The sequence below is a fragment of the Oncorhynchus masou genome, chromosome 23, assembly GCF_036934945.1.
Source record: "Oncorhynchus masou masou isolate Uvic2021 chromosome 23, UVic_Omas_1.1, whole genome shotgun sequence".
In the NCBI taxonomy this organism is placed as follows: Eukaryota; Metazoa; Chordata; class Actinopteri; order Salmoniformes; family Salmonidae; genus Oncorhynchus; species Oncorhynchus masou.
Genome location: NC_088234.1, coordinates 44,349,829 through 44,370,828, shown reverse-complemented (window position 1 = coordinate 44,370,828; position 21,000 = coordinate 44,349,829). Strand labels below are relative to the sequence as shown.

At 45.0% G+C, this 21,000-nt stretch overlaps 1 protein-coding gene across 2 annotated transcripts in view; it reads left to right on the top strand.

Annotated features, from left to right (window-relative positions):
• The window catches only part of plekhh2 (pleckstrin homology domain containing, family H (with MyTH4 domain) member 2), a 68,697-nt gene that overhangs the window by 36,922 nt on the left and 10,775 nt on the right, over positions 1 to 21,000 (top strand). Inside the window, exons 3-17 of one of the 2 annotated variants that reach the window (XM_064932198.1) lie at positions 119 to 181; positions 862 to 1,011; positions 1,235 to 1,318; positions 1,560 to 1,641; positions 1,729 to 1,908; positions 9,590 to 10,476; positions 10,557 to 10,632; positions 10,740 to 10,834; positions 10,994 to 11,171; positions 11,362 to 11,495; positions 17,170 to 17,283; positions 17,789 to 17,875; positions 18,055 to 18,213; positions 18,748 to 18,828; positions 18,935 to 19,114. In XM_064932198.1, the coding sequence (XP_064788270.1) occupies positions 119 to 181; positions 862 to 1,011; positions 1,235 to 1,318; positions 1,560 to 1,641; positions 1,729 to 1,908; positions 9,590 to 10,476; positions 10,557 to 10,632; positions 10,740 to 10,834; positions 10,994 to 11,171; positions 11,362 to 11,495; positions 17,170 to 17,283; positions 17,789 to 17,875; positions 18,055 to 18,213; positions 18,748 to 18,828; positions 18,935 to 19,114 (2,550 nt within the window). Of the gene's footprint in view, positions 1 to 118; positions 182 to 861; positions 1,012 to 1,234; positions 1,319 to 1,559; positions 1,642 to 1,728; positions 1,909 to 9,589; positions 10,477 to 10,556; positions 10,633 to 10,739; positions 10,835 to 10,993; positions 11,172 to 11,358; positions 11,496 to 17,169; positions 17,284 to 17,788; positions 17,876 to 18,054; positions 18,214 to 18,747; positions 18,829 to 18,934; positions 19,115 to 21,000 lie in introns of both variants that reach the window. The other variant, XM_064932197.1, reaches the window with a different exon arrangement.

The window sequence follows — 21,000 nt, the reverse complement described above, 5'->3', positions numbered from 1 at the left end:
AAAGGTCTCGTTCACATCATTCGGTGCAAGTGAGGGGAGTGGGACTGAGGATGTAGTCAGTGACTGTGTATGTAAACATGGAACATAAACATGTCGTCCATCGTTCTCCCCCTTACAGATTCAGCAGCTGGAGACGCAGGTGGTAGAGGCAGACAAACGTGCCTTCAAAGCTCACCAGCAGGTAAATGAGGTGTGTGTGTGTGTGTGTGTGTGTGTGTGTGTGTGTGTTTGTGTTTGTTACATGTCCAGGTAAATGTCAAAATAAAGGCAACACCAACAAAGTGTCTTCATAGGGTGTTGGGTCACCACTCGTTAGAACAGCTTCAATGCACCTTGGCATAGATTCTACATATGTCTGGAAGTCTACTGGAGGGATGCAACGCCATTCTTGCCTGAGAAATTCCATCATTTGGTGTTTTGATGGTGGTGGAAACCGTCGTCTCAGACGCCACTCCAGAACCTCCCATAAGTGTTCAGTTGGGTTGAGATGCGGGGACTGAGACATGGCATATGGTTTACACGTTTTCATGCTCATCAAACCATTCAGTGACCAATCGTGCCCTGTGGATGGGGGCTTTTTCATCCTATGGGGCCATAGCCATGGTAGCCAAAATAATGGCCTGCCCACCATTTTTATACATGACCCTAAGCATGATGGGATGTTAATTGCTTAATTAACTCAGGAGCCACACCTGTCCTTTTGACATACTTTGACATACACCTCATTTATTCAAGTGTTTCCTTTATTTGGGAAGTTACCTGTATAATTTTTGAGCTCATTCTATTATGTGTGATGTGTGCGTATGCATACTCTTTGTAACTGTGTGTGTGTGTGTGTGTGTGTGTGTGTGTCTCTCTCAGGTGCAGTGGATGGAGGAGAAGGCGAAGGCTCCAGACGGTCAGTCAGGTGACTCTGAGGTGCGGTTGTTCAAACGCTGTCAGGACCTACAGTCTCTCCTACAGGAGAAGGATGATGTCATCACCCTGCTGGAGACACAGCTGGAGGAGCAGGTAAACAGTTCTCCCTTAATGGTTAAGTTTAGTATTGTGGGAGGGTAAGCTGATCCTAGAACAGTGTTTGTGACGACAGCTGGAGGAGTAGGTAAAGAGCTGCCACTAGACAGTGATCTAAGGTCAGTTTTGTTCTTTCCCCCCGTAATGGTTAAGGTTAGGATTGTGGGGAGGGTATGCTGATCCTAGATCAGTGTTGATATCTGTCTCTCTCCCTTACCAGAAACAGATCCGAGCCCAGGATGCTAAGACTGTGGAGGAGAAAGCAGCGAAGATCAAAGAGTGGGTGATGCTGAAGCTGTGTGAGGTAAAGTACATAAAGTGTATGTCCTCACAAGGATAACAAAACAAGGAAAACATTTTGCCAGTCTCCACAAGGAAAAATGCTATTTTAGGCTTAGGGTTGCAATTAGGGTCAGGGAAATAGGACTTTCAATGGGAATCAATTGTTTGGCCACCACAAGGAAAGTAAATCAAGCGTGTGTGTGTATTTGTATAGTATTAGTGTTGATGCTTTTTGGTGTTACAAGAGTTTGTGTTGTTCCCAGTTTGAGGTGGAGAATGCTGCTCTGAGAGAGACCAACATTCAGCAGGAGGCTCAGATCCAGGAGATACAGAAACAGATGCAGGGTAAGGACCACAGGAAAGACACACACACACACACCCAAGTCCCCTGGCTAGACATTTTAAAGTCTCCGTCTCATGTATGTGTTCCAGCCCTGGAGCAAAAGCGAGGAGTTGGTGTCCAGTCTAAGCCTGGGGAAGCCCAGCGTCTCAGCAGCCTGACGTTTGGCTGTTTCCAGGTACGAGGGAAGAACCCCCAGGTCCTAACAGGCCCCGAGCCCGTCCAGAGGACCCTCAGAACCCAGCCCAAGGCCGAAGGGGGGAACAACACTGGTCAGTCCCTACCTCCTCATATCTACTGGTTGACCATCACTGATAATTTCTACGACTCAATGTCGTACTACAGATGCAGGATCTTCATTTGAGCCTGTTTTCTACAGCAGGAAAATTGTTCTGCAGCAACAGGAAATGTGAATTATAATTCATGGAGATTTTTGTAGGTGTTGATACATTTTTTGTTAAGGCAAATCATGTCTGACATTTAAGTGGAAATTACAAAGTTTAAAAAACTTTTGAAACTTTGAATATACTACACGTTTGCATTTCCTGCTCCACAGGACAATTCTTAGCATCAGAAGACTGATCAAATTAAGATCCTACATCGTATGTTCTTCACTTCTGGTCCAGGAGAACCACTAGTCCAGTGTATATGTGAAATGATTGTTCCATTTTATGATACAAGTATCAAACTTGGTACATTAATACTAGATATCTTAAGGAACATTTTAAAGATTGAGGCTGTCTGGGAAGCCTGTCAGTCAATCAGGGTGGCCATTTTAATAAAATGACTGCCATGTGGATTTCCTGGTAGAAGAAAATATTGTAATATCATGCCAAACTAATGTTATCTACCAACTAAAAAAAACACAGATAATATAGACAATTCTGATTGTGACCTTAATAGGGGTCATTTTGACCATAGTCCAGCGGCTACATATTGTTATTTGTCATGGAGCCACCAAATTTCACACATCTGTCAGCACTCTGACAATGGCGTCGGAGGGGATGGCTGCCGTTTTACAGGCTCCTAACCAATTGTGCTATTTTGTGTGGTTTTTTGGCATTGTTTGTAACTTATTTTTTACTTCTTTTGTACATAATGTTGATGCTCTTATGACCGAAAAGAGCTTCTGGATATCCGAACAGCAATTACTCACCTCGAACTGGACGAAGGTATTTTCTTTAATGAGTCGGACGCAAAGGATATAATGGCCTTAATCCCCATCATTCACATGAAGGAAATAAAGTGGGCGGAGATCAGGGTGCCTTGTGAGAATTTGTTGGCGAGTGGGTAACCCACCTCTACCGTCCGTTCTATTGCTAACCCAGACTAGAATATGGCATTGAGGAGTATACCACCTCAGTCACCGGCTTCATCAATAAATGCACCGACGACGTCGTCCCCACAGTGACCGTACGTACATATCCCAACCAGAAGCCAACATTCACAAGGCCGCGTGTTTACTCCCCTCCTGTACTCCCTGTTCACCAACGACTGCGTGGCTAAGCATGACTCCAACACCATCATTAAGTTTGCTGATGACACAACGGTGGTAGGCCTGATCACCGCCAACAATGAGACAGCCTATAGGGAGGAGGTAAGAGACCTGGCAGTGTGGTGGCAGGACAAGAACCTCTCCCTCAACGTGAGCAAGACAAATGAGATGATCGTGGACTACAGGAAAAGGAGGGCCGAACAGCCCCCTTCACATCGCCAGGGCTGTAGTGGAGGGGGTTCAGAGTTTCAAGTTCCTTGGTGGCCACATCACCAACAAACTATCATGGTTAAACACATCAAGAAAGTCATGAAGAGGGCATGACAACATCTTTTCCCCCTCAGGAGACTTGATTTGTTATGAATCTCCAGATCCTCAGAAGGTTCTACAGCTGCACCATCGAGAGCATCCTGACCAGTCGCATCTCCGCCTGGTATGGCAACTGCTCGAGTATCCGACCATAAGGCACTACAGAGGGTAGTGCATACGGCCCAGTACATCACTGGGGCCAAGCTTCCTGCCATCCAGGACCTATATAGTAGGCTGTGTCAGAAAAAGGCCCAAAAAATGGTCAACGATTCCAGTCACCCAAGTCCTAGACTGTTCTCTAATGCTACCGCACAGCAAGCAGTACCGGTGCACCAAGTCTAGGTTCAGTAGGCTCCTTAACAGCTTCTACCCCCAAGCCATAAGACTGCTGAACAATGAATCAAAGGGCCACCTGGACTATTTGCAATTACACTCTGCTGCTACTCGCTGTTTATTATCTATTCATAGTCACTTTACCCCTACCTATATGTACAAATTCCCTCGACGAATCTATATCCCTGCACATTGACTCATATTGTTATTTTATTGTGGTACTTTTTTTGTTTTTGTTCCAGCACAGATTATGTCCATATTTATTAAATTACTTGTGGTTGGACATGGTAAAGTTGCATTTGTGTGTGGATCTGCAACAAAGGAGAGACCTTGTAAGCAGGTTGCATAAGGTAAAGGTGATGAGGATGAATCTATACACAGGTGTGTGGCATTGAGAGAGAGTCAACATGAGAAATCGACTTGGTTGATCAAGTTCATCTCAGTAGTGTGCTGCTCCACTCAGGGCTTGTGTACAGCTGCATTTGGCCATATTGGAAAAGATTCACAAAGCCGTATCTCCATAAAACTCTACTCAACAAACTGGATGTAGTCTGTCAGTGTCATCCGTTTTGTCACCAAAGCCTCATTTACTACCCACCACTGCGACCTGTATGCTCTCGTTGGCTGGCCGTCACTACATATTCGTCGCCAAACCCACTGGCTCCAGGTCATCTATAAGTCTTTTCTAGGTAAAGCCCCGACTTATCTTAGCTCACTGGTCACCCAGCAACATCCGTAGCACACGCTCCAGCAGGTACAGTGCCTTGCGAAAGTAAGAAAAAAAATACAGTTTTATATCTTTATGTTTGAAGCCTGAAATGTGGCAAAAGGTCGCAAAGTTCAAGGGGGCCGAATACTTTCACAAGGCACTGTATATTTCACTGGTCATCCCCAAAGCCAACACTTCCTTCGGCCGCCTTTCCTTTCAGTTCTCTGCTGCCAATGACTGGAACAAATTGCAAAAATCACTGAAGCTGGACTCTTATTTCTCCCTCTCTAACTTTAAGCATTAGCTGTCAGAGCAGCTTTCCAATGGCTGTGTACAGGTACTGTGAATCTGTAAATAGCACACCATACTACCTCACCCCCATATTGTTATTTATCCTATTGCTCTTTTGCACCCCAGTATCTCTACTTGCACATCATCATCTGCACATCTATCACTCCAGTGTTAATGCTAAATTGTAATTATTGGCCTCTATGGCCTATTTATTGCCTTACCTCCCTAATCTTCTACATTTGCACACACTGTACATAGATTTTTCCATTGTGTTATTGACTGTACGTTTGTGTGTAACTCCGTGTTGTTTTTTTGTCGCACTGCTTTGCTTTATCTTGGCCAGGTCGACGTTGTAAATGAGAACTTGTTCTCAACTGGCTTACCTGGTTAAATAAAGGTGGAATAATTATCATATTTGGTTCCTAAAGCCCAATGATGGCTTAAAATGTTTGAGGGGGTCTGGAAAAACAATAAAATGGCCAAAAGATGCCATATATACATATCCTTCATTTATTTTGTTGAAAAGTAGTGAAAATGTGGTTTTCATGGATAGTTCCAATAGTTTTACAGGTTAACACTCTAAAGGTAATATGTGAAATCTACTAAATCTACTGAATGCAATGATATATAATATGATATTCTGTTTTGTGTACATTTGATGTAATTTGACTGGAAACCTGCCCTGTACACATCACTTTAAGTAAAATCCCATAGGAATGCATTATGTCCAGTTGAGAGACAGGTAACTTTCACAAATGTGAGTCAACTACTACATAAAGATGTATAGTGCCATTGCAGGTTGAATCATCTATTATACACTGAAAGACCCCATTTCCAAAATGACCACCAGCCAGCTACTTTGGTTCTAGTTGGACAGGATTCACATGGCCATATGGAATAAATGATTGGTACATATACAGCCCAATGATTGCTTAAAATGTTTGAGGTGGAGAACACAATAAAATTAACCAAGTGTCCCTTATGTATGTTTTCTTTAAATGTATGCAGAAATGTGGTGGAAATTGAGAGGATCAAATTTCAGCATGCTCCTAATGATAAGAAAATATTGTGTGATATCTGAGGATTAGAATGATATATGTATATAGAGTGGGGCAAAAAAAGTGTTTAGTCAGCCACTAATTGTGCAAGTTCTCCCACTTAAAAAGATGAGGCCTGTAATTTTCATCATAGGTACACTTCAACTATGACACACAAAATGAGAAAGAAAATCCAGATAATCACATTGTAGGATTTTTAATTAATTTATTTGCAAATTATGGTGGAAAATAAATATTTGGTCAATAACAAAAGTTTATCTCAATACTTTGTTATATACCCTTTGTTGGCAATGACAGAGGTCAAACGTTTTCTGTAAGTAGTCACAAGGTTTTCACACACTGTTGCTGGTATTTTGGCCCATTCCTCCATGCAGATATCCTCTAGAGCATTGATGTTTTGGGGCTGTTGCTGGGCAACACAGACTTTCAACTCCCTCCAAAGATTTTCTATGGGGTTGAGATTTGGAGACTGGCTAAGCCACTCCAGGACCTTGAAATGCCTACGAAGCCACGTTGCCCGGGCGGTGTGTTTGAGATCATTGTCCTGTTTCATCTTCAATGACCTTGCTGATTGATGGAAGGAGGTTTTCACTCAAAATCTCACGATACATGGCCCTATTCATTCTTTCCTTTACATGGATCAGTCGTCCTGGTCCCTTTGCAGAAAAACAGCCCCAAATCATGATGTTTCCACCCCCATACTTCACAGTAGGTATGGTGTTATTTGGATGCAACTCAGCATTCTTTGTCCTCCAAACACGAGTTGAGTTTTTACCAAAAAGTTATATTTTGGTTTCATCTGACCAAATGACATTCTCCCAATCTTCTTCTCTTCAATCTTCTTCATCCAAATGCTCTCTAGCAAACTTCAGACGGGCCTGGACATGTACTGGCTTACGCAGGGGGACACGCTGGCACTCAGGATTTGAGTTCGTAGTGTGTTACTGATGGTAGGCTTTGTTACTTTGGTCCCAGCTCTCTGCAGGTCATTCACTAGGTCCCCATGTGTGGTTCTGGGATTTTTGCTCACCGTTCTTGTGATCATTTTGACCCCACGGGGTGAGATCTTGCGTGGAGACCCAGATCGAGGGGGATTATCAGTGGTCTTGTATGTCTTCCATTTCCTAATATTTGCTCCCACAGTTGATTTCTTCAAACCAAGCTGCTTACCTATTGCAGATTCAGTCTTCCCAGCCTGGTGCAGATCTACAATTTTGTTTCTGGTGTCCTTTGACAGCTCTTTGGTCTTGGCCATAGTGGAGTTTGGAGTGTGGCTGTTTGAGGTTGTGGACAGGTGTCTTTTATACTGATAACAAGTTCAAACAGGTGCCATTAATACAGGTAACGAGTGGAGGAAAGAGGAGCCTCTTAAAGAAGTTACAGGTTTGTGAGAGCCAGAAATCTTGCTTGTTTGTTATTGACCAAATACTTATTTTCTACCATAATTTGCAAATAAATTCATTAAAAATCCTACAATGTGATTTTCTGGATTTTTTTCTCATTTTGTGTGTCATAGTTGAAGTGTACCTATGATGAAAATTACAGGCCTCTCTCATCTTTTTAAGTGGGAGAACTTGCACAATTGGTGGCTGACTAAATACTTTTTTGCCCCACTGTATATATAATTTGTACCAAAACAGTGCTTTTATGATAAGTAATGGTAGCCTTAGTATCGTGTCCCATACATTCCTTTCAAAAAGGTAGAGTTCTATTAGAATGGCTTCATGTCAAAAGTTTGGGAACACCTACTCATTCAAGGTTTTTTCTTTATTTTATACTATTTTCTACATTGTACAGTTGAAGTCGGAACTTTACATTCACCTTAGCCAAGTACATTTAAACTCAGTTTTCACAATTCCTGACATTCAATCCTAGTAAACATTCCCTGCCTTAGGTCAGTTAGGATCACCACTTTATTTTAAGAATGTGAAATGTCAGAATAATCGCGGAGAGAATTATTTATTTCAGCTTTTATTTCTTTCATCGCATTCCCAGTGGGTCAGAAGTGTACATACACTCAATTAGTATTTGGTAGCATTGCCTTTAAATTGTTTAACTTGGGTCAAACGTTTCGGCAGCCTTCCACAAGCTTCCCACAATAGGTTTGTTGAATTTTGGCCCATTCCTCCTGACAGAGCTGGTGTAACTGAGTCAGGTTTGTAGGCCTTCTTGCTCGCACATGCTTTTTCAGTTCTGCCCACAAATTTTCTATAGGATTGAGGTCAGGGCTTTCTGATGGCCACTCCAATACCTTAACTGTTGTCCTTAAGCCATTTTTCCACAACTTTGGAAGTATGCTTGGGGTCATTGTCCATTTGGAAGACCCATTTGCGACCAAGCTTTAACTTCCTGACTGATGTCTTGAGATGTTGCTTCAATATATCCACGTATTTTTCCGTCCTCATGATGCAATCTATTTTGTGAAGTGCACCAGTCCCTCCTGCAGCAAAGCACCCCACAACATGATGCTGCCACCCCCATGCTTCACGGTTGGGATGCTGTTCTTCAGCTTGCAAGCCTCCCCCTTTTTCCTCCAAACATAACGATTGGCATTATGGTCAAACAGTTCTATTTTTGTTTCATCAGACCAGAGGACATTTTCCCAAAAAGTATGATCTTTGTCCCCATGTGCAGTTGCAAACCGTAGTCTGTTTTTTTATGGCGGTTTTGGAGCAGTGGCTTCTTCCTTGCTGAGCGGCCTTTTAGGTTATGTCGATATTGGATTCGTTTTACTGTGGATATAGATACTTTTTATACCTGTTTCCTCCAGCATCTTCACAAGGTCCTTTGCTGTTGTTCTGGAATTGATTTGCACTTTTCGCACCAAAGTACGTTCATCTCTAGGAGACTGAACACGTCTCCTTCCTGAGCGGTATGACGGCTGCGTGGTCCCATGGTGTTTATACTTGCGTACTATTGTTTGTACAGATAAAAGTGGTACCTTCAGGCGTTTGGAAATTGCTCCCAAGGATTAACCAGATTTGTGGAGGTCTACAAAAACCAATTCTGAGGTCTTTGCTGATTTCTTTTGATTTTCCTATGATGTCAAGCAAAGAGGCACTGAGTTTGAAGGTAGGCCTTGAAACACATCCACAGGTACATCTCTAATTGACTCAAATTATGTCAATTAGCCTAACAGAAGCTTCTAAAGCCATGACATCATTTTCTGGAATTTTCTAAGCAGTTTAAAGGCACAGTCAACTTAGTGTATGTAAACTTCTGACCCACTGGAATTATGATACAGTGAATTAATTATAAGTGAAACACTGTCTGTAAACAATAGTTGGAAAAATGACTTGTGTCATGCACAAAGTAGATGTCCTAACCAACTTGCCAAAACTATAGTTTGTTAACAAGAAATTTGTGGAATGGTTGAAAACGAGTTTTAATGACTCCAACCTAAGTGTATGTAAACTTCCGACTTCAACTGTAGAATAATAGTGAAGACATCAAAACTATAAAATAACACACACTGAATTATGTAGTAACCAAAGCTGACATCAAGGAAAGGATGGCTACTTTGAAGAATCTCAAATATAAAATATATTTGATTTAACACATTTTTTGGTTACTACATTATTCCATGTGTGTTATTTCATAGTTTTGTGCTAACACACCTTATGAAGCTTAACTAATCATAATTCAAAAGCCTGCACAGCATCGTCTGTGGGTCCCCAGTACCAGGGTTGAAGAACATTGATTTGGTATGTTATTTGGTACAGAATATTGACATGGAGTGTGTTTGTTTACTTTGACAGATAATGGCACTAACCAGACAACATACTCCTCCGGGGCAGAGAGTGGAGGCCACAGAGCAGCGGATGCTACCTCAGAGGAGGAGTCTGAGAGTGTGTGTGAGAGCGCAGGAGGGCCAGAGTTTTGCTGTGTGTCCTCTGCGCTCTCCAATGCTGCTTCAGAGGGCGAGGGTGGACGTTTCAGTGAGGGAGGGGGGTGTCCTCTGAAGTACAGCCGTCCCGGCAGCGATACCTACCTCACGGCGTCCGATGACAGCAGCTCTCTGTTCGATGATGACATGGAGCGTACTAAGCGCCCACACTTCCACCTGCCAGGGTCCGGGGAGGGGGGGCTGGCGGAGAAGGACGGGGTCAGGGAGAGGAAGCTTGAGGACTGCTCCTCGGACGAACTCAACAAACGCTTCCAGTCCCAGAGACTAGACTCTTCCTCCTCCTCCAGTGACCCCTCCAACACCCCTAGCCCCATCCTCACCCCCACCCTCACCCCCAAGCGCCCCACCTCCACCCAGGACTCCAGAGACCTCCCTGCCTCCCCCAAGCAGCCCCGCCTGCGGACGACCGCTGGATTTGGAGTGATGAGCGTGGCCCTGGCCAAGAGACACCTGAGCCAGCCGCCAATCAGCACAGAGGCAGCTCATGGAAGGACACGCAATGCCATCAGCATGCTCCGCCCCCTTAGGCCCCAGGAGACCGACCTGGATCAGGAACAGGAGGTCAGCATGGAGACAAGTAGAGACACTCCACCTCAGCCAGCCACCAAGTCAACCTTGAGCACCTCACCAGCCTCACTTGCCACGGACGAAGAGGAGCCCCCAGAGAACCCAGACCCCCCTCCCACGTTGCCAGGGAGCAAACCACCAACACCCCCTCTACACAGGTTCCCCTCCTGGGTGAGCACTAAGTTCTATCTACCTTTTATTGTACATACTTTGAGTGTTTTATGCTTTGCTTGTGTTGACTGTTACTTTAGGAAAGCCGGATATATGCAGTGGCTAAGTCTGGCATCAGGCTGTCAGAGACCTCATGTACAGACCAGACAAGCAAAGGTGAGCGAGAGAAGACGAAATTACCGGGTCAGTACCGTTCTGCCATTGGCCCTGTGTTTTGTAGAAGGCTGTGTGATTGGCTGATTGAACTGTCATTTCTGTTCCAGACCCCTCCCTCCAGTCCTCGTACCCTGCTTTTGTGCTCTACACATCCCTCATCTATAAGAACATGACCACGCCTGTTTACACTACGCTGAAGGGGGTAGGTGTGTGCATGTGTACGTGTGAGTGAGCAAATATACTGTGTGTGTGTGTGCGTGTGTCACCCACAGAAGTCCTGTTTTTAATGTGACCCTCTAGTGTGTGTGTGTGTGTGTGTGTGTGTGTGTGTCAAGCTGATGGTGTGTATTACCTTCTCTAGAAAGCCACTCTGCTGAGCAGTAGTCCATTCTCAGAGTCGTGCAGCTCAGAGTCGTCGTGCAGCTCAGAGGAGTTGTCCAGCTCAGAAGTAGAGGAAGCATCTAAATGTAGCTCACACCCCTCTAGATCCGGCTCCCGCAAGAACAGCAACCCCGGCAGCCCCCGCTCCCTCAAGAGAGGTACTGCGCACACACACAGACTCTTCATAAATACAGACACACACGGTCAGACACCTCACACACACACACACACTACAACAAAACTCACACAAGAGTACGTATCTCACATTGCTTCATATTAAAACCAAATCCATACGTGTTTATTACCATGTTCTCATGACTGTTTTTGTTGTCCCTGCTTGTCCAGCAGTGTCCATGTCGTCCATGACATCAGAGAGTGACTATGCCATTCCTCCTGATGCCTACTCTACTGACACAGAGTGTTCTGAGCCAGAGCAGAAACTGCCCAAGACCTGCTCCAGCACCCGCGACAACGGCAAGAGTGTAAGAACATTGTCTTTTTGTTGAGCACAAGCCACGTTTCTCTCTCTATAGCTAGGTTTCCATCCAACTGGCGACAGATTTTCATTCCAATATTCTAAAATCTGCATGATACAATATGCTACCAGAGGTGTGTTTCCATCAAACGGACTTGTTGCGGATAAAAAGACGCTGCGTGATGACGTACTGCACATAAAAAAAAACACTTTAGCAGTTAAGTTCCCATGTATGTACCAAATTAAAAAATCAAAGTTATATGTGTTTCCATTGCATTTTCAACTCTACCGGTGGTTTTGTCTCATCAACTGTTCCAATAATACAGCGAACTTGCCATATCTGGTTTTGGCGCACGCTCTCTTGACAAGAGTTTGCTGATAACGTGGAAATTACAGATAATCATTTTATTTGATAATTGGCAACCAAGCACCGATCATCATGTCACCAGCAATCAAATAATAGCCTACCCTCGATATTTAGCCTATTGAAGATTTGTATGATCAACTATAGTTAATCACCATGTGAAGTCCATAACTTTTTTTCATCTGCTGATAAACTTTTCATGCGTTTCCACGTCATGGTGGTAGGCCGACTCCTTGTGGCGGTCCGACACATTGGTGCAGCTGGCTTCCGGGTTAAGCGAATGGGTGTTAAGAAGCGTGACTTGGCGGGTCATGTTTCGGAGGACACATGACTCTACTTCGCCTCTCCCGAGCCCGTTGGGGAGTTAGAGCGATGAGAAATTGGGGAGAAAATATTTTTTTCTATACAAAATAGATATGTAAATAAGTTTTATTTTATTTTTTATATATAAGTATTCAGACCCTTTGCTATGAGACCTGAAATTGAGCTCAGGTGCATCCTGTTTCCATTGATCATCCTTGAGATGTTTCTACAACTTGATTGGAGTCCACCTGTGGTAAATTCAATTGATTGGACATGATTTGGACACACCTGTCTATATAAGGTCACACAGTTTACAGTGCATGTCAGAGCAAAAACCAAGCCATGAGGTCGAAGGAATTGTCCGTAGAGCTCCGAGACAGGATTGTGTCGAGGCACAGATCTGTGTGACATTAGTGGTAGTAATAACTTGGACCCAGGTGCAGAGAAACACAGCAGGCAGAGGTAAGGGTTCCACCAGGGGTAGCTGAACATCGACGGAAGACACAAATGAGTCCTGGGTCCAAATGTCCCGGGCCAGAACCCAGGAACGTTCCTCAGGCTCGTAACCCTTCCAGTCCACGAGATACTGAGTCCCTCACCGGAACTTACGACTGGAGAGGATGCGTCGCACCGTATAGGCTGGCTGTCCCACTATCATGCGAGGCGGAGGTGGAGGCCGAGTGGCTGGAACCAGAGGACTGAACACCACAGGCTTAAGTCTGGAGATGTGGAAATTAGGATGAACCCTCATGGACCGGGGAAGACGGTAGTCCACTGGATTGATGCGCTGTAGAACCTTGAATGGCCCAACGTACCAGAGAGCCAACTTCCACGCGTAGAGGCAGATCCCTAGTAGACAACCAGACCATCTGGCCTGAACGCAGGAGGGGACTCAGGCGGCGATGACGGTTGGCCTGTCGTTGAACCCGAGCTGAGGACCACAGGAGTGCTGACCGAGCCCTCTTCCAGGTCCAGTGGCAACGAGAGATGAGTCGTTGAGCGGAAGGAACCGTCACCATAATCTCCTGATCTGGAAACAAGGGGGGCTGGTAACCGTATAACACCTGGAATGGTGACAGGCCAGTGGAGGAACACTGGAGAGTGTTGTGTGCATACTCCACCCAGGGACGGTGCTGACTTCAAGTGGGGGGGTTGGCGGACACACAGCATTGTAAGGTGGTCTCCAGATCCTGGTTCACCCACTCAGTTTGACTGTTGGACTGAGGGTGATAACCCAAGGACAGACTGGCTGATGACCCCAGAAGAGTACAGAATCTGGTCTGTACTCAAAGTCTGGAGGCAAACTGGGGGCCCTGGTCGGAGACTATGTCCAGAGGAAGTCCGTGTAGGCGGAAATAATGCTGAATGGCAAATGGAAGCTTAGGCAGAGGAATGAAATGTGCCGCCTTGGAAAAGCGGTCCACAATGACCAGGATGACCGTGTGTCCCTCTGAGGATGGAAGGCCCGTGATGAAATCCATAGAGAGATGGGACCAGGGTCAAGAAGGTGTTGGCAGCGGATGAAGAAGCCCCAGAGACTGCTGATGAGAAGTCCTCTACCGGGCGCATGTCGGACAGGCAGCCACAAAGGTCTGAGTGTCCGCCTCCGCCGAGGGCCACCAAAACCTCCTCCTCAAAAACTCTAGCATTCGCTGCCCTCCCGGATGAGAGGTGAAACGCGACGAGTGAACTGAAGTTCCTTGGACCTTGCCTCAAGAGGAACAAAAAAGTCTGTTAGGTGGACAGCAGTCTGGAACTGCCTCCCTACCTTGCGCCTCCTTCACTACAGTCTCTATACACCAGGACACCGGCGCGAGGATTAGCATTCTGGGAATGAGGGATTCAAGCGGCCAATCCTCACTGGAACTGGCGAGAAAGGGCATCCGGCTTCACGTTCTTAGACCCCGGAGGGTATGATAACATGAATCTGAACCAAGTGAAGAAGAGAGCACAATGAGCCTGTCGGTGGTTGAGGCGTTTAGCCTCCTGGATATAGGCCAGGTTCTTGTGGTCAGTCCAAACCGTAAAAGGATGTTCCAAACCCTCCAACCAGTGTCGCCATTCCTCCAAAGCCAGTTTGACCGCAAGAAGCTCCCGATTAACGACATCATAGTTCCTCTCCGCTGGAGTGAGATGCCTGGAGAAGAAGGCACAGGGATGAAGCTTAGTCTTTCACTGAGGCAGAACATTCCCCCACGCCAACATCAGAGGCATCCACCTCTACCACGAAGGGGAGAGAAGGATCTGCAAGAACGAGAATGGGTGCAGGAAGAAAACAACGTTTCAGGTCCTGGAATGCCTTCTCAGCAGCAGGGTCCAGCATACATGCCCAGCTGAGCCCTTGTTGAGCGTTGTCAATGCCTGCCACAACACTTAAGTTTCTCACATATAGAAATTAGCGAAACTCAAAAAAGGCTGAACTTCCTTGACCGTGCTGGGTCACGGCCAGTTGACCACCGCTCCTACCCTTTTGGAGTCCATCACTACACAGCCCTGAGACACAATACCCAAGGAAGGAGATCTGAGGAACGTGAAACTCACACTTTTTGGCCTTCATGAACAGGTGATGAGCGAGGAGTCTTTGAAGAACCTGCCGGACATGTTGGACGTGTTCAACCATGGACTTGGAGAAGATGAGGATGTCATCCAGGTACTAAAACACGAACTGGTGAAGGAAGTCGTGATGCACATCATTGTCCAGGGCCTGGAAAACGGCTGGAGCATTAGTAAGTCCAAACGGCATGACCCGGTACTCCTTATGTCCATTAGGAGTATTGAACGCTGTCTTCCACTCTTCTCCGTCTGATGCGCACCAGATTGTATTCGTTCCGTAAATCCGATTTAGACAAAACCGTAACTCCCTGGAGCCTCTTAAAAGCTGATGACATAAATGGAAGGGGATAACGGTTCTGATATTATTTAAACCCCGGTAATCGATACAGGGACGTAATCCCCCATCCTTCTTCCCAACAAAGAAAAAACCCGCTCCTGCAGGTGAAGTGGACAACTGAATAAAATCAGCTTCCAGCGCCTCCTCAATATAACTGTTCATGGCTGCAGTCTCTGGACCTGAGAGAGAATACAGCCCTCTCTGAGGAGTGGTGGCGGACAGGAGGTAGATGGCACAATCGTAGGGCCTGTGAGGAGGTAGTTTGCTGGCCCTCTGTTTGCTGAAGACCTGACCCAAATCCCAGTAATCCTGAGGTACGCGGGAAAGATCAGGCATGTCAGGCATGCCAGAGGAACAGGAGGATCGGAAGTCTCCAGACGAGCAGGACCGGAAAGGTGTGGAGAGAGTTGCTGGCAGGTGAACTGGCATGAAGGATTCCATCCCAGAACTCTTCCCGAAGGCCAGTCAATTTTAAGATTATGGGTGGAAAGCCATGGATGTCCAAGAACCAGGGGAAGCTCAGGAGAGTCCACCAGATGTAACTGGAAAAGCACCACATGGTCATCCAGAACTTGTAGCTGAATAGGCATGGTGAGTTGTTTCACCTTCCCAGGCCCTAGGGGTTGACCATCTAGCACAGTGACCGACAACGGAGTGTCCAGTTTAGTGAGTGGCAGCCTCTTTTGGCGAGCTAATGTGTGAGGTGCGTACCGTATCAGTTGTAGGAGACTGTATCTGACGCTCCAGAGCGGAAAGTGTGGTGCCTCCCAATTGCATCGGCTCCTCTGAAGGAGAACCATAGCCAAATTGAGAACCCTGACGGTGGACAGGCTCAGCATATGGCAGTGGAACAAATGAAGAATCGACTCCCGGAGCCCGAAACACTGGAACCAACTCAGGACCCCTCCATCCGCTCATGATGACATTCCCGAAGCCGGTTGTCAATCCGGATGGCCAGAACGATAAGCTCCTGTCACAAGTCAGGTTTTCTCCCTTGAATGTACTACCTGTGGTTGCCACTGGAGAGCATCCCTGGGTTTCTTCTAGTATCCAGGTGACCTGATTGGGATCCCCTGCTGGATGACTATTTAGGTTCCTCTGTGGACTGGGCCAGTGGCTCAGGTCTACTGTGATATTAGTGCTAGTACGAACTTGGACCCAGGCGCAGAGAAACACTGCAGGCAGAGGTAAGGGTAAATCCAGAATATTTACTTAAGGTGTTCATAGCAAAACAACAAAGCAAGGGCACACGAGAACATTGAACAAAACATGAGAACTGAGCAACTGGCACAGTCCACAGAGGAACCTAAATAGTCATCCAGCTGGTGATCCCAATAAGCCCAATCAGGGTCACCTGGATACTAGAATAAATCCAAGGGTGCTCTTCAGTGGCAACCACAGGTAGTCCACTCAAGGGAGAAAGCCTGACCTGTGACAATCTGGGGAAGGGTACCAACACATTTCTGCAGCATTGAAGGTCCCCAAGAACACAGTGGCCTTCATCCTTAAATGGAAGACTGAGCAATCGGGGGAGAAGGGCCTTGGTCAGGGAGGTGACCAAGAACCCAATTGTCACTCTCACAGAGCTCCAGAGTGTCTCTGTGGAGATGGGAGAACCTTCCAGAGAGTGGTCAGGCAGAAGCAACTCCTCAGTAAAATGCACATGATAGCCCACTTGGAGTTTTCTAAAAGGCACCTAATGGACTTTCAGATTATGAGAAACAAGATTCTCTGACCTAATGAAGATTGAACTCTTTGACCTGAATGCCAAGCGTCATGTCTGGAGGAAACCTTGCACCATCCCTACGGTGAAGCATGGTGGTGGCAGCATCATGCTGTGGGGATGTTTTTCAGAGGCAGGGACTGGGAGACTAGTTACGCTTGGCATTCAGGAGACTGGTTACGCTGAGAGACTAGTTACGCTTCTAAAAACCTGTTTTTGCTTTGTCTTTATGGGGTATTGTGTAGATTGGGGGGGGGGAACGATTGAATCAGTTTTAGAATAAGGCTATAACAAAACAAAATGTAGAAAAAGTCAAGGGGTTTGAATACTTCCCGAATGCACTGTATACCCTACAGCTGATACTATACTCACACACCACTCCCCGCCTCATGGGTTTCTAGGAGCCCATGGAGAAGTCAGGGTACCTCCTGAAGATGGTGAAGACGTGGAAGAAGACGTGGAAGAGGCGCTGGTTTGTCCTCAAAGATGGAGAGCTGCTCTATTACAAGTCACCGGTCAGTTAAAGAAAGTCACACAGTCACACACACACACACACACACTCGCTCAAATCATGTATACCAACTGTCCTCAAGAGTTTGCTTTGAAATGAATGTGGACTGACACTGTTTGGATCTGTTATTTATGGGTTTATATATAGCTGAGGTTATATTTAGTGTGTGCTTTTCTGCCATGTCTCCTTGCACAGGCTCAAGTCTACAGAAAACGGATCTTAATTTGAGCCAGTTTGCTCAAATAAACCTGTAGCAACAGGAAATGTGAATTATTATGTGGATTGTAATTAATATACATTTTTTGTTGAAGTCTGACATTTTAAAGTGGAAATTACAAACTTTACAAGCCTTTTTATTAAACCTTGAATACAATACACGTCAACAAAAGAGTGATCAAATGATGCTCTACGTCTGTAGCTCTCATGACTGCTCTGATGATTTGGTTTAGTGAACTGTAACACTCACTTATGTCATTTACTGAACAAGCCCATGTGATTGGTCTTCCCAGAGTGATGTCATCCGGAGACCACAGGGTCAGATTGAGGTCAATGCCACCAGTAGCATCGCCCGTGGTGACGGGAAGCAAGTGCTCCAGGTACGTGTGTGTGTGTGTGTGTGTGTGTGTGTGTGTGTGTGTGTGTGTGTGTGTGTGTGTGTGTGTGTGTGTGTGTGTGTGTGTGTGCGCGATAGAGAGAGCAAGAGTGTGTTCATGTGGATATATAGCATTAACTATCATTTCCTGTTTGTGTGCGTGCCGTGCGTGTGTGATCTCAGATTGTTACAGGGAAGAGGGTATACTATCTGAAGGCAGACTCTCCCAACCTGCTAGAGGAGTGGCTGAGGGTTCTACAGAGTGTTCTGAGGGTCAAAACAGCCAGCCCACTTTTTGCTCAGCCTGAGATACGACCCGGGATGAAGGGCCACCTCATCAAGGTTCTGACTAACATCACTAAATATCCCTGATAGCCATGAACTTTAAAGGGACTACATCCGTTTTGTTACTTTTTAAAATTCATAATATATATCTATTGGTTATTGAGGAATATAACTTATAAATTCCTCATGAGCTTAGTTCAACTGTCTAACCCAATCAGAACCCGAAATAAGCTTTTTTTACTCCTTTGTTTATAAACAATGTCATTGTAAACAAACCTTGTACAGCCTCAAAATGTTGTTTAAACTAGCATTTTGATATCATGGATGGTCAGCCCTTGCATCCATAGCTCTGTCTATACATTTTAGAGTGGTTACATTTCTTCAGCCCTACCCCTCATTTCTGCATCGCTGTTTACCAAAACAGTGGCCAGGTGCAAGGCTTTGTTATTGTTTGAACTGCAGATTGACCCTTAAACTCTCTATTTGAACTATGACTCTATGAGTTGACTGTTGACATTTGGTTGACTGAGGTGGTTACCAATGACCAGTGCCTCATTGAAGTGAAGGTAACTTTTTTTGTATCTCTGTCAGGTGAAACATGGCTACTCCAAGCGGGTGTGGTGTGCCCTCATCGGTAAAACACTCTACTACTTCCGCAGTCAGGAAGACAAGGTACACAACTCATTCACTAATACTCACACACTCTACTCTCATCTATCTTCCCATTCACCATACCAACACGCAGTGTGCATGTGTGCGTGCTTGTGTGCCCCATCAGTTCCCCCTAGGTCAGATCAAGCTGTGGGAGGCTCGGGTGGAGGAGGTGGACAGGTCACATGACTCGGATGAGGAGCTGAAGTCATGCGGGAGGGGCTTAGAGGCCCCGCCCCACACCATAGCTGTCCATCCCCAGGAGCAGGGCCCCACCTACCTGCTCATTGAATCCCGTCATGAGAAGGTATGAGAGGAGCCAAAATCAGTATGGATGCATGGTAGAGAACATCCCATGATAAAAAGCCAGTACAGTATGTTCACACAGACACAAACATTACCTACAGTGAATACATGTTAGTATGTGGAACACATACTACAATCAAACCCACAACTGAGATGTTGCAAGCACCATGCTTTACCCAAGTGGTAGATACTGCTAATACTGGCGTATTTAGCCAATATACTGTACAGTGCCTATCATAAGTCCCCCCCACCTTGCCCAGATTTCTTAAAATTTTATTGTGTTACAAAGTGGAATTTAAATCTATTTAATAGGGACAAAATGGTCAAAGATCTACACAAAACACTCTGTAATGTCAAAGTTAGATTTTTTTAGATTTTTTATAAAACACACATTTTAATAGGTATTCACCCCCTAAGTCAATACATGTTAGAGACATCTTTTTCAGCAATTACAGCTGTGAGTATTTTGGGTAGCTAAGTTGCTAAAATCTTTGCACACCTGGATTGTGCAATATTTGAGCATTGTTCTTTTCAAATTCTTCAAGCTCTGTCAAGTTGGTTGTTGATTATTGCTAGACAGCCATCTTCAAGTCTTGCCATAGATTTTCAAGCGGATTTAAGTCAAAACTGTAACTAGACCACTCAGGAACATTCACTGTCTTCTTGGTAAGCAACGCCAGTGTAGATTTGACCTTGTGTTTTAGGTTATTGTCACCAGACCTTGCCGATGACAAGCATACCCATAACATGATGCAGCCACCATGCTTGAAAATATGGAGAGTGTTACTCTATGGTGCTGTGTTGGATTTGCCCCAAACATAATGCTTTGTTTTCAGGACAGAAAGTTAATTCCTTTGCCACTTTTTTGTATTGTTTTGCTGTATTACTATAATGCCTTGTTGTAAACAGGATGCATGTTTTGGAATATTTTTATTTTGTATAGGCTTCCTTTTCATTTCTATTGTGGAGTAACTACAATGTTGTTGAGCGATCCAGGTTTCTCCTATCACAGCCATTCAACTCTGTATTTGTTTTAAAATCACCATTGGCCTCATGGTGAAAACCCTGAGCGGTTTCTTTCTCTCTAGCAACTCAGTTTGTAAGGACACCTGTATCTTTGTAGTAACTGGGTGTATTGATACACCATCCAAAGCCTAATAACTTTACCATGCTCAAAGCGATATTCATTGTCTGTTTTGTTTTTAACCCGTCTTCCAATCGTTGCCCTTCTTTGCCAAGCATAGGAAAAGCTCCCGGCTCTTTGTGGTTGACTCTGTGCTTGAAATTCATTAATCAACTGAGGGACCTTACAGATAATTGTATGGGTGGGGGGTACAGAGATGGGGTAGTCATTCAGAAATCATGTTAACCACTATTATTGCACACAGAATGAGTCCATGCAACTTATGTTGCTCCCAAGTGGCACAGTGGTCTAAGACACTACAGCTCAGTGCTAGAGGAGTCACTACTTCAGACAACAGACAACCTGGTTCGAATCCAGGCTGTGAAACAACCGGCCGTGACTGGGCGGCGCACAATTGGCCCAGTGTTGTCCGAGTTTGGCCAGTGGGCCGTCATTGTAAATAAGAATTTGTTCTTAACTGACTTGCCGAGTTAGATAAAGGTTAAAAAAATATATTTTAAAAAGTGATTTGTAAAGCACATTTTTACTCCTGAACTTATTTAGGTTTGCCATAACAAAGTGGGTTAATACATTTCATTGTTTATAGATTTGTAAACATTTATATAATTTTCTTTTCACTTTGACATTATGAAGTATTTTGTGTAAATTGGTGACATAAAATCCCAATTAAATCCATTTCAGTGTGAAAAAAATCCAACGGGGATGAACACTTAATAGCCACACCGCTAAAGCTACGGTGCCTA